At 36.2% G+C, this 14,125-nt stretch overlaps 2 protein-coding genes across 6 annotated transcripts in view; both read left to right on the top strand.

Annotated features, from left to right (window-relative positions):
* Nucleotides 1-14,125, top strand: part of LOC106873942 (uncharacterized) — a 66,408-nt gene that overhangs the window by 50,160 nt on the left and 2,123 nt on the right. For all 5 annotated transcript variants that reach the window (XM_089349551.1, XM_089349552.1, XM_089349554.1 and 2 more), the window contains 8 exons: nucleotides 901-1,011; nucleotides 1,263-1,373; nucleotides 2,485-2,735; nucleotides 3,554-3,822; nucleotides 5,712-5,971; nucleotides 6,565-6,755; nucleotides 7,961-8,144; nucleotides 9,832-10,068. In XM_089349551.1, the coding sequence (XP_089205677.1) occupies nucleotides 901-1,011; nucleotides 1,263-1,373; nucleotides 2,485-2,735; nucleotides 3,554-3,822; nucleotides 5,712-5,971; nucleotides 6,565-6,755; nucleotides 7,961-8,144; nucleotides 9,832-10,068 (1,614 nt within the window). The remainder of the gene's footprint in view (nucleotides 1-900; nucleotides 1,012-1,262; nucleotides 1,374-2,484; nucleotides 2,736-3,553; nucleotides 3,823-5,711; nucleotides 5,972-6,564; nucleotides 6,756-7,960; nucleotides 8,145-9,831; nucleotides 10,069-14,125) is intronic.
* LOC128247370 (zonadhesin-like) overlaps nucleotides 1-14,125 on the top strand; it is a 105,962-nt gene that overhangs the window by 12,330 nt on the left and 79,507 nt on the right. The gene's annotated exons all lie outside the window — the stretch shown is intronic.

The raw sequence follows: 14,125 nt of genomic DNA on the forward strand, positions 1-14,125 counted from the left end.
ACCAAGAGCCCACTACCGGACGCAGTTTAAAACCTTACCTAGGACTTGTATTTTGGTGTTGTATTTCGTCACCGGAAAGCCTCTCTTCCCTTCAGGCGATGTGAGTACATTACAGACATGATTTACCGGTGTGATGGGAGTCTATTACTTTTTTCATATATATATATGACGTCGATTGACAGATATTTAAACTGCACTTGAAAGCCTATGGTTTACCTTATTACAAAGGGTTTATGATTGTCGTAAATAATATCCTGTCCCCTTGACTAAGCAAACAACAAGAAGCAAAAATGGTTCAGTAAGGGGCATGAGACGTTACCGTTTTATCAAAACTGTAAAAAGCTGTATTGTTAGACTAACAAACAAGTAACTGAGTGTTCGCAGTACGTTATCCTGTCACAGGTATTTCACTAAGTCTGCCTAAGCACATGACATTTAGATCCTTAATAGCGCAATCTTTCCTTGCGATATCAGGTTGGCGAACGATTCCCTACATTACATGCTTGCTATGTAATTTTCATGGGAGAATACTACGCTGGTTTACCCTTGTCTCCCTTTTACATCCTTTTACACAACCCCATTTTCCTACTAGATACACAAATTTCTCCTGTATTTTCCTGAGTACTCAGAACATACAGACCCAGAAAAAATATCACAAACCATTTTGTCCAAATCTTTAATAGTTCCACCCGATCCAGTAGACTACACTAGTAATATTTTTTATATTTTCTCAAAGGCTCAAAAGTAAAACTGTCTACGGAGGGGTTTGAACTAAGAATTTAAAGAGTTGGGGTTGAACTCAGAACGTTGTTTCAGTTTGAAGGGTAAAAATATCGAATATATTTTCTTCTGTGTCAGTCATTACTTCTAATTCATGATTTCACTGAAATTATTTTCCAGAACCACCTTGCTCTAGCAGTCCCTGTCAAAACGGAGGAACATGCACAAATAAAAACGACGATTTCAGTTGTCAATGTCAACCTGTCTACAGAGGAAAGGACTGTTCCATAGGTACATCTAATCACATTTACATCTTCGTACACATATGGAAGCAACACACACGCACTTACATACACATATATACGTATATGTCTGTCTGTCTCTCTCTCTCATATATAAACACACACACACACACACACACACATACACGAAATAGTTTATGTTAATAAAATAGTTTATATTCGGTGTAAACTCAGAAATACATTTCGTTATTTCTAAGATTCGTGATCTATAAGTACTTTCACTTCCTTTGTCTTCTACAGTTGATCCCTGTCACATCAGACCTTGTAAAAATAATGGTAGCTGTACAAATAATGGAACATCTTACACATGTGAATGCACTCCTTATTTTATTGGAAAAAGTTGCGAAAAAGGTAAACTTTGTCTCTTTATAAACTAGTAAATGAAGTTAATTTGAATATTCTGTCATTTTCCTCCTGTCATATTCATGTAATAATGGTTTCAGATTTACGGGTGGGGAAATCGATACTATGGAACTTGTACTTGACTGGTACTTTATTATAGCGACAACGAATAAATGTAAAACGCAGTTGACCTCCACTGAAATTGAACTCAGAACGTAAAGTACCACAATAAATACCACAAAGTATTTCGTCTGACACTGAAACAATTCTGCAAACCACCGTAGCAACAACAGTTTCTACTTCTGATTTAGGTATTAAGCCAGTATTTTTTCTGGGCATTTGACTGGTTTTTATTTAATCGATTCTGGAGGGATGAAAAGCCAAGTCGGACCCGGCAGGATCCGAACTCAGAACATAAAGTGCCCAAACTAAATGTTGCAAAGCCCTTTGTCCGTCTCTTTAATGATTCTGCCAAATCACTGATTTTAATAAACAATGGCTTCTGATTTAGGTACAAGGCCAATGATTTTGAGGGAAGGGTGTTGCCCTGGAGTAATGAAAGGCAAAAAAGATCTCAATAGGATTTGAGCTCAGAACAAAGAATCGAGAGAACTACCACAAGGCATTTCGTCCGACGCTCTAACGATTCTACTAGTTCGCCGCACTTGTAACAAAAAAGAAACAAAAAACCAATAGAAATCACAACAAAAACAATATTAATAACAATAAACCTGAACGATACCAGCAATAATAATAATAATAATGATAATAATAATAATAATAATAATAATAATAATAATAATAATAATAATAATAATAATAATAATAATACTTTCTCTTAAAGGCACAAGGCCTGAAATCTTGGAGGAAAGTGTTAGCCGATAACACCGACTCCAATACTCAACTGGTACTTATTTTATCGACCCCGAAATGATGAAAGACAAAGATAGTCTCGGTGGCATTTGAAACAGGGACGTAAAGCCAGATGGAATACTACTTAGCATTTTGCCCTGGCATGGTAACGATTTTGCTAGCTCCTCGCATTAACAACAACAACGTTAGTTAAATAAATAAATAATCTGTTTATACTCTATTATTTTTATTTTTCTGTCTTCAACAGCGAAACCAGAATGCTCTTGCATGACGTTTGGCAAAATGTTTTACCGGACATTCGATGACCAAATGTTACAGTTTAACGGTTCTTGCAGTGAAACGTTGGTGAAATCCGTGCCTGGAACCAACTATACAGACTTTATAGTTAAAATAATAAAAACAAAGGAGTACTCAATTTCAGAGCCCACCGTCACTCGAATAGTCGAAACGAAGTTCAAAAATACCACCGTTCGACTGTTGCCATTCAGTACAATATTGGTAGTATTATTCATTTTCTTTGTTGTTTTTAAAGTCTAAATACTTATTTGATTATCTCCCTTCCTTTTATCACCGCCCAATATGTGTCGCTTTGTGACTTTTCCTTTCTTATTCGTTATATGGCCATTGTTACATGACACACATGACATTCAGGAGATACAAATTATGAAATATTTAAACTATAAATCTCGAAGATTTATATTGATTCATTTTTACAGTAAAATTTGACTACACAGGCAAGTATTACACTATTTTTTTTTCTGGAATGTAGAATGAATTTTTTGAAGAAGAACCCAGAAATATGATGTACATTACATCATATTTCTGGGTTTTTCACCTAAAAATGTAAATCACTTTCTTCGGAGTAGCATAAAAAACCATAAAGTGTTTATTTACATTGACCTTATAATTTAAAAAAATGCTGAGTTTTCTGAACAAGACGTCCTTGGTCACAGTTCTCATTTACCTAGTGTGACGTGCGGGACAAAAATGGATGAGACACACACACACACACACACACACACACACACACACACACACACACACACACACACACACACACACACACACACACACACACTCGTGTTTGTCTTCCCACAACAGCTTGAAAGTTGGTGTTGGTGTATTTCTGTCCCCGCAACCTAGTGGTTCGGCAAAAGAGACAGATACTAAAAAAAAAAATAAATAAATAAGTGCTGTGGTTAATTTGTTCGACTAAAGATTCTTCAAGGCGGTGCCTTCAGCATGGCCGTAGTCTAACGACTGAATCGAGTGAAAGATAGAAAGACCTAATCATATATTTTATCGATTTATTTCAGGTGAATTCTGAGGAAAGATCTTTACCGTTAATAACCAAAGACTTCACAGTTCGATTATCTGTTGGTTGGATATCACTAACAACAGACTGGGGATTGACGGTAAAATATGATGGTGTACACCAAGCACACGTCACACTTCCAATATCATTTGCTGAAAAAGTAGAAGGTAATTGCGGTAACTGTAATGGTAAGAAGGATGATTTGCTGTCAACACCAACTGGTATGATTAAGGTTTCTAGAAAAGGACTTCAAGTGCAGCCTAAAACTTCGTATGTAACAAACGTGTTGTTTAATTATTTAATTTTGTCTTTCTCTCTCTCTTTCTCTCTGTCCTTCTTATTTCTTTATTGCCCACAAGGGGCTAAACATAGAGGGGACAAACAAGGACAGACAGAGGGATTAAGTCGATTACATCGACCCCTGTGTGTGACTAGTACTTAATTTATCGACTCCCGAAAGGATGAAAGGCAAAGTGGACCTCGGCGGAATTTGAACTCAGAACGTAACGGTAGATTCAGACCCTAACTGCTAAGCATTTCGCCCGGCATGCTAACGTTTCTTATTTCTTTATTGCCCACAAGAGGCTAATCATAGGGGGGGACAAACAAGGACAGACAAAGGGATTAAGTCGATTACATCGACCCCAGTGCGTAACTGGTACTTAATTTATCGACCGCGAAAGGATGAAAGACAAAGTCGACCTCGGCGGAATTTGAACTCAGAACGTAACGGTAGACGAAATACCGCTAAGCATTTCGCCCGGCGTGCTAACGTTTCTGCCAACTCGCCGCCTTATCTCTCTGTCCTTCTATCTGTCCATCTATCTACCATAACCCCCCCGCCACCATCATCATCTCACCCCTTTTTATATATGTGTGTATGTATATGTTTCTTTGAATGCATGTATATATATATGTGTGTGTGTGTGTGTGTGTGGTCTGTGTATCTATTTATCTGTCTATCACAAGAAATCGACCGCGTGGTGGACAGGAAATCGGTCGGGTTGTCGTCGGAGGGAAAGTAGGAAGGGGTGGTAGTGTAAGTGTATAACTGTATATGTGGGTGTGTAGACGTGTTCATATGCTTTTGCGTGCATGTCTGTATTGATGCGAACGTGTGCATCTGTACAAGGGTGTGTACGCACACACCGACACATACGCACACGCACACACATATATTAACGAACATGTGTGCGCACACGCACATACATGCTCATACATACGCATGTATACAAATGTGTGTGCGTGTAAGGCCGACCAATGTGGATGGGTACGTCTCTTGAGGGTATTCACAATGTATAACCCGACGAGGTCGGCGATTTCAGCCCCATCAAAAATACCTATAAAGACATCGAACAATGTATCACCTTCTTTCTTCACCCAAAATTGGACCAGAATTGACTTTCTGGCATTCACGATAATTCTGATATCAAGATCCCTAGTGAAAAATTTTATATACATATCTAGGCTTGGAGTTCCTTTGGCGGAAGCCAACCAATTTGCTTGCGTTCGCACCAGATCTTCACTCTTTGATATAATTTTGCACTGCTCTCTTTCGGAACCGACTATGTACTTTCCTTTTATGAAATCTCGAAGTGTTTTCTTCCTGGGTATAAACCATAAAATCACATGTAGAACTATATTTTATATGCTCGTGGCTCCCTCTCGTTATGACCGTTAATATAAGGGAGATAAACATTCCCCCAAAATGGTGGGTTTAGAAATTTGAAATTGAAATTAAGGAATAAGAGGAAGAAACATACAGTTCACATATTTAATTTTTTATAAGTCCATTGCAAAGATCTTACAGTTTTTAATTGGGGGAGGGTATCTTGTAGAGTACTATTTCATTCTGTTTCCAAATCTTCAGCATGATATAAGTAGGAGAGATATTTCAGTAAAATTAAGGAGGAAATTAATTTACAATATCGCGGAAATGCATGGAATGCTTGTTTTTGTTTATAGAACGTTGCTAGTTTAAGAATTGAGAGAAAGAGGATCTTTTCAGTGCTTACATACAATATAGTAGCCCTTTCCAGAAAAGTTCTGCCCTCTGAAAATGTTTTAAAGTAGTAGTTATTTGTTTGCTATAAACAATTGTATGTATCAAACGGTATTTCTTTACAATGGTTCATTTAGTTTTTGCTGTCTATTTTCAGTTGTAAGTCCCAAGCATTGACTGTGGAATGCAGTCAACCAATGCAATGTGATACCATCTTTAAAAAACCAGTGTTTCAAAAATGTGTTCAAACTATTGGTGAAGAAAATGTTGCTAGATTACAAAAATCTTGTCGAGCCAGTCTATGTTCAGCGAAAAATAAAGATGAGGCAGATAAACTTTGTGAAATACTTGAAGCCTTTTCAAGTGAATGCGAAAAAGCAAGCATTGTTGTCAAATGGAGATCCACAACATTTTGCCGTAAGTTTCATACACACACACCACACACGCGCACACACACACACACACACACACACACACACACACACACGCACACACATTTATATATATATATTTATATATATATATATTCGAGGGGGTGCTGAAAGGTTCCTGGTTTTAAGGGTATCGCGAAAGACTGTGTTGCGGGCCCAAACTTCAGAATTCTTTTACAGAACTTGGAAAAACTGAAGGACCACCGAATTAAGTGTGTGAATCTGAGAGGATAATTTACTGGATAAAATCATAATTACCTGATCCTTCTGTATTTTCTTTTACTCAAAGCGAAGAACTTTTCAGCCCCCCACTCTTGTATATATATATATATATATATATATATATATATATATATATATATGGATGTGCGTGCGCTCACGCACAACCCTCTAGCTCCCCCCCTCTCTCTGTATATATATATATATATATATATATATATATATATATATATATATATATATTTTCATTTCAAAGTGAATAGAAATTAACTGGATTGAAGATTTTGAAAATTGTATTTCCTTTTGCTTTGTTTTCCTTTTATACAAAATTCCAGTATAAAACTGATTTTATCATTCCAGCGAAACTTTGTCCTAACAATCAAGAATACAAGGGTAAAGTATTAAAATGTCAGCCATCTTGTATTAATAAGACCCTCAGCTGTACGAGATACACAGAAGGTTGTGTGTGTAAACCCGGATTTCTTCTTAGCGGAGAAGAATGTGTTTCTGAATCAGAATGTGGTTGTTTCAAAAACGGCATTTATATGAAAGTAAGTGATTATAACACATCTCTAGGTTTCTTTAAAGCTTACATATTTACGCTTACGAGAAAAATTAAACTGATTATGTATTATAGGATTGTCAGGAAAAAGGAGCAACAGCTTCTGATTAATTGTTGTTGTTGTGTAGCTCTGGGTCAGTCCCTAATCAAACAAACAAAAGTTTGATCTAAGCAGCTGTCTTTTTTTTTTTCTGAAATTCCATTATATTGATGATAGTGTGATTTGATCGCAATTGAATTGACATTTGTAGCAGGTTGAGCAACTAAATTGAAGCTCTCTTGTTATTGAGCGGGGTTTGGAATATAGATAACGCCTACGTTACTATTACTACTACTACTACTACTACTACTACTACTACTACTACTACTGATAATAATAATGATAATGGTTTCAAATTTTGATACAAGGCCAGCAATTCTGGGGGAAGAGGTTAAGTCGATTACACCAATCTCAACCCCGAAAGAATGAAAGGCTAAGTAGACCTGGGCAGAATTTGAACTCAAAACTTGCAAACAAAGTACTGCTAAAAACATGTATGTGTTTGCGCTTGTGTCTGTCTCCAGGCTGCTTGACAACGGTGTTGGTTTGTTTGCATCCCCGTAACTTTGCGTTTCAGCAAAAAGATACCGATAGAATACTCTCTCTTTTACTCTCTTTTAATTATTTCAGTCATTGGACTGCGGCCATGCTGGAGCACCGCCTTTAGTCGAGCAAATCGACCCCAGGACTTATTCTTTGTAAGTCTAGTACTTATTCTATCGGTCTCTTTTGCCGAACCGCTAAGTTACGGGAACGTAAACACACCAGCATCGGTTGTCAAGCGATGTTGCGGGTTGAACACAGACACACAAACACACTATATATATATATATATATATATATATATATATATATATATATATATATACATATACATATATACGACGGGTTTCTTTCAGTTTCCGTCTACCAAATCCACTCACAAGGCTTCGGTCGGCCCGAGGCTGTAGTACAAGACACTTGCCCAAGGTGCCACGCAGTGGAACTGAACCCGGAACCATGTGGTTGGTAAGCTAGCTACTTATAACACAGCCACTCCTGCGCCTATGAATAAGTAGAAAACTTTAAAAAAAAAGTACTAGGTTCGATTTTACTCAATGACTGAAACAAGAAAATGATGAAGATGTATTTCTTATTTGCTCTTTTTTTTTTAGCTCCACGAAGAAATATATTCCGCTGATTGTCTTACAAAATCAGTATGTCGTAAAGGTGGAAAAGTTAAAATAATAAAAACCGGTCCATGCCAAGCAAACAGTGAATGCAACATCATGCACGGGAAACGTTCATGCGTGTGTAACGAAGGATATTCTCTATACAAAGGCAATTGCGATGATCTAGGTAAGATGCATATTTTCTAACATTGGTATTTTGAAACAAATTTCGAAGCAGCGGAAGCTGGCCGCCTACACTTTTTTTTCTGCAAAATAGGGGTAGTTTATCCTGTTCAGGCTATATTATTAGCATTATCCTGCGTTTGAAAATTTAAAATCACTTCTTTAACTTTCTAAGACATCTCAACGCATCTAAAAGCAAACTTTGTTTGTTTGTTTACGTTCATCGTAATTTGAATTCAATATATCTAATTGGTATTTTACTTTATCCACTAAACCATTTTATCGTTTCCGGAAGGATGAAAGGCAAAGTCGATACTGGAAAGACTGTAAAGAGGTAAAAAACAAAAAATTGTTGCGTTTTGTCCGCAGTTTTACTGTACAAAATATTGCCAAGAGTTTCGTTTAGCTAAATACCAGCATTTTCAGACTAAACGTGATCTTCAAATTCACTTAAAAGATACCACTAGCCGACCACGGAAGCAAAATTTTCTGCAAGTGTTGGGGAAAAAAAAGAGGTTCTTCTCCATCATTCTGTACAAGTAATATATCAATTATATCATGGCGGCGAGCTGGCAGAAACGTTAGCACGCCGGACGAAATACTTAGCGGTATTTCGTCTGCCGCTACGTTCTGAGTTCAAATTCCGCCGAGATCGACTTTACCTTTCATCCTTTCGGGGTCGATTAAATAAGTACCAGTTACGCACTGGAGTCGATCTAATCGACTGGTCCCCCTATCTCAAAATTTCAGGCCTTGTGCCTAGAGTAGAACAGAATATTTCTTTCAATTCTTTAAGGCGGCGAGCTGGCAGAAACGTTAGCACGCCGGGCGAAATGCTTAGCGGTATTTCGTCTGCCTCTACGTTCTGAGTTCAAATTCCGCCGAGATCAACTTTGCCTTTCATCCTTTCGGGGTCGATTAAATAAGTACCAGTTACGCACTGGGGTCGATATAATCGATTTAATCCCTTTGTCTGTCCTTGTTTGTCCCCTCTATGTTTAGCCCCTTGTGGGTAATAAAGAAATAGAAAAGGTTAGCACGCCGGGTGAAATGCTTAGCGGTATTTCGTCTGTTTTTACTTTCTGAGTTCAAATCCTGCCGAGGTCGACTTTGCCTTTCATCCTTTCAAGGTCGATAAATTAAGTACAACTTGTGTACTGGGGTCGATCTAATCGACTGGTTCCCTCCTCCCAAAACATTTTGGGCCTTGTGCATAGAGTAGAAAAGAATATATCTAATATATCAGGTGTTTCTGATAAGCAACTAAGAACTATCAATAATTAATGTATTTTAATTTGCCTACAAAATCAGTGGCGTAGTAATGATGAGACATGTAGAAGAGCCATTAGAGCATCGAATAAAATATATCGCAGCCAATTTCGCTGACTTATATGATGGTACATGCTTTTTCTTGCCTGTCTCAAACAACCATATCCGGCTAATTATATTTACACTTGTCAGAAGTTTTGATGGAGATGTCCCACCACTATTCCTTGTATTGATGTCTGTGAATGTATTCAATAACAGGGAGATTCTTTATATTTATTTCAAGTCAGTCTTTTTTCTCAATGGCATTGTATATTATTTTAGCAACAGCATCATGTTGCATAGGGAGGTAGTATCTTGGTAGCAAGACCGCCGAGGAGAGCATTTTGCTTTGGTCGTCATCCATTTTGCATTTATCTTTTCAGGTTTGGGAAAATTTATCCGTGTCCAGCGAGCATTACTTAAAATAAGTCCCATCTACATTTACATCGCTGCACACCCAAACAACTGCGCAAAGAAATGTCAGCAAATCAAGGAATGCTTAGCATTCAACTATGACAATAAGAATGATATATGTAGCCTGTTATCCGAAGATGCCTCAACAAACAACACTTTGAAATCAGAAGATTGTGAACACACAGACTACTATCAATTGAAAAAAGGTATGTAATATTAGGAGTGCTGGTAGTAATTAGGTTTCCGGTTCCTCCATTTCAGCTTGATTGTGTATACTGCTGACAAAAGACATTAAATCCGGTGTGTGCTTTAGAAGTCCGCTTCTTAGCCATTTAGTTTCGAGTTAAATTTTAATGCGTAGCACTTACGGCTAGCGTCTTCTCGAATACCCTCGGGCCGGCCGACTAGAGCCTTGCGAGTAGATATGGTAGACGGAAATTCAAAAAAGCCCGTCGTATATGTGTGAGCGTATTTGTGTGTGTGTGAGTGTGTGCCTTTGTGTTTGCTCCACATCAGCAAACACAAAGGCATATGCTCTCACACAGACATACACGACGAGTTCCTTTCAGTTTCCGTCTACCAAGATCTACTCACAAGGCTTTGGTCGGCCCGAGATCATATAAGAAGACATTTGCCCAAACTGAGATGCAGTGGGATCGAATCCGGAACCATTTGGTTGGGAAGCAAACTTCTTATCACACAGCCACGTTTGCCCCTATATACATATCTGTGTGTGTGTGTGTGTGTGTGTGTGTGTGTGTGTGTGTGTGTTTGTGTGTGTATGTGTGTGTGTGTGTGTGTGTGTGTGTGTGTGTGTGTGTTTGTGTGAGTGTTGAGGCACATGGCCTAGTGGTTAGAGCAGTGGACTCGCAGTCGAAGGATCGCGAGTTCGAATCTTGGACTGGGCGATGTGTGTGTTTATTAGCGAAACACCTAACCTCCACGTGGCTCCGCAGAAGGTAATGAGTAAACTTCAGCTGAATTTTTCACCCCAACTTTCTATCACTCTTTCCTCCTGCATCTCGCAGCTCATCTGCGAAGGACCGGCGCCCGTACAGGTGGGGAACCTATACGCCAATGAAAAACCGGGAAACCGGGCCCTTATGAACCAAGCATAGCTCGAGAAGGAACAAACATGAAATATATATATATATATATATATATATATATATATATATATATATATATATATAGATATATATATATATATGTTATATATGTTATATATATATATATATATATATATATATATATATATATATATATATATATACATATATATATATATATATACTTTATTTAAAAGCAGCAGAAATATAACAAAAAAAAACCCGTTACTCTGAGTTTCACGTTCCCGTTCATCGGACAGTTTTGTTAGAAATGGAGAAAGGATAACAATGCAATCGAAAGTAATATAAAATTAAAAATTTAAAACACATGGATTCATTTGATTGGTTGTTTCAAATAAGGGCCATGAATTGGTCGTTTCAATTAACGGTCAATGATGTGTAATTCACAGACCAAATAAATTTAATACAGATTGACTATAATTAAAAAAATATGGAAGAAAACCTTAAATAGAAAAATGGGCTCCAAATACATATTATAGATAATTAATTATATTCGAATTAACGCTTTAAAATCAAATCAATAAAATAAAGCATACGCTGCATTCAAAATAAAATAAAATAAAATAAAATAAAATAAAATTAAATTAAAATACAATAGCGTGTATGTATGTATACAAGGCTATCCACAACATATATATATATCTATATATAAATATATACATCGAAATACACAGCTGCATACGCACAGACAATCTACGTATATAAGCCTATATTTACAAGGCACAGATATATACATAAGTACAAATCTACACACATATACGCACACACGCATATAAGTTTGCGCATGGAAAACCTATGCACTGGTAATGACAATTGTATCTTAATGGAGTGGAGGGGTAAAGAGTAACGTATCTATAATAACGTTAAATATGGGAAAGGGGGTGGCGGGGGGAATGTAGTTGTCATAAAAAAGGGAAAGGAGAAAGAAGGAGAATAAAGAAAGAAAGAAAGAGAAAAAAGAAAGAAATAAATGGAAAGAAAGGGAGAAAAGAGAGGAGAGAAAGGCTGGGGATAGGAAGGAAGAAGTAGAGAGAGAAAATAAGCAAGAACATATAGTGAACGTGCATAAAAATTTAGATTGCGCATATATGCGTATACAAAAATGTATATAGCATCACGCATATAGATACATATGCTGATATGTACGCAAATAGTTACGATCATAACCTTGTACATACGCATGTACACATACAAGTATATGTGAGTGTGAACCTAATCGCACATACGCACATATAATAATATAGATGCATGTATGTATAAATAAACACAAGCATATGCCCTTACCGTGTATACACAAAAAATATACGCAAAAAATCATAACAGCATATGCACAAGTGCAAACCCAGGCCCCATATGTAAGCGTAGGTATATGTATATGAATACGTAAGTGCTGTAACTATACAGACATCTACATAAAAAACCCATTAGATTTCAGTGTATATATGCAGCCAACTTCTTAAACCGCTGGTTGTATAAAGGTTAAAACCAGGCGAAAATACATGCATAAAAGAATACAAAGCGTTTTTAAAAAAAAAAAATAGAATAGAATGAAGTAAAAAGTAAAAAGTAAAAACAAGGGAGAAGAAAAATTACGCTTTGTATTCTTTTATGCTTGTATTTTCGCCTGGTTTTAACCTTTATACAACCAGCGGTTTAAGAAGTTTGCTGCATATATACACTGAAATCTAATGGTTTTTTTTTATGTAGATGTCTGTATAGTTAAAGCACTTACGTATTCATATACATGTACCTACGCTTACATATGGGGCCTGGGTTTGCACTTGTGCATATGCTGTTATGATTTTTTGCGTATATTTTTTGTGTATACACGGTAAGGGCATATGCTTGTGTTTATTTATACATACATGCATCTATATTATTATATGTGCGTATGTGCGATTAGGTTCACACTCACATATACTTGTATGTGTACATGCGTATGTACAAGGTTATGATCGTAACTATTTGCGTACATATCAGCATATGTATCTATATGCGTGATGCTATATACATTTTTGTATACGCATATATGCGCAATCTAAATTTTTATGCACGTTCACTATATGTTCTTGCTTATTTTCTCTCTCTACTTCTTCCTTCCTATCCCCAGCCTTTCTCTCCTCTCTTTTCTTCCTTTTTTTCCATTTATTTCTTTCTTTTTTCTCTTTCTTTCTTTCTTTATTCTCTTTCTTTCTCCTTTCCCTTTTTTATGACAACTACATTCCCCCCGCCACCCCCTTTCCCATATTTAACGTTATTATAGATACGTTACTCTTTACCCCTCCACTCCATTAAGATACAATTGTCATTACCAGTGCATAGGTTTTCCATGCGCAAACTTATATGCGTGTGTGCGCATATGTGTGTAGATTTGTACTTATGTATATATCTGTGCCTTGTAAATATAGGCTTATATACGTAGATTGTCTGTGCGTATGCAGCTGTGTATTTCGATGTATATATTTATATATAGATATATATATATGTTGTGGATAGCCTTGTATACATACACGCTATTGTATTTTAATTTAATTTAATTTAATTTAATTTAATTTTATTTTATTTTGAATGCAGCGTATGCTTTATTTTATTGATTTGATTTTAAAGCGTTAATTCGAATATAATTAATTATCTATAATATGTATTTGGAGCCCATTTTTCTATTTAAGGTTTTCTTCGATATTTTTTTAATAGGGTGAATCTGTATTAAATTTATTTGGTCTGTGAATTACACATCATTGACCGTTAATTGAAACGACCAATCCATGGCCCTTATTTGAAACAACCAATCAAATGAATCCATGTGTTTTAAATTTTTAATTTTATATTACTTTCGATTGCATTGTTATCCTTTCTCCGTTTCTAACAAAACTGTCCGATGAACGGGAACGTGAAACTCAGAGTAACGGTTTTTTTGTTATATTTCTGCTGCTTTTAAATAAAGCATATTACTCTACCTCTGGTATTTGAGTACTTTTTTTCCACCTTGTTGCACATTTCATGTGCTTACTCCGGTATATATATATATATATATATATATATATATATATATATATATATATATATATATATATTTATATATAACATATACATTATATTATATATATTATATATATTATATATGTTATATATA

This window comes from Octopus bimaculoides, chromosome 3, assembly GCF_046866305.1.
Source record: "Octopus bimaculoides isolate indiv1 chromosome 3, ASM4686630v1, whole genome shotgun sequence".
In the NCBI taxonomy this organism is placed as follows: domain Eukaryota; kingdom Metazoa; phylum Mollusca; class Cephalopoda; order Octopoda; family Octopodidae; genus Octopus; species Octopus bimaculoides.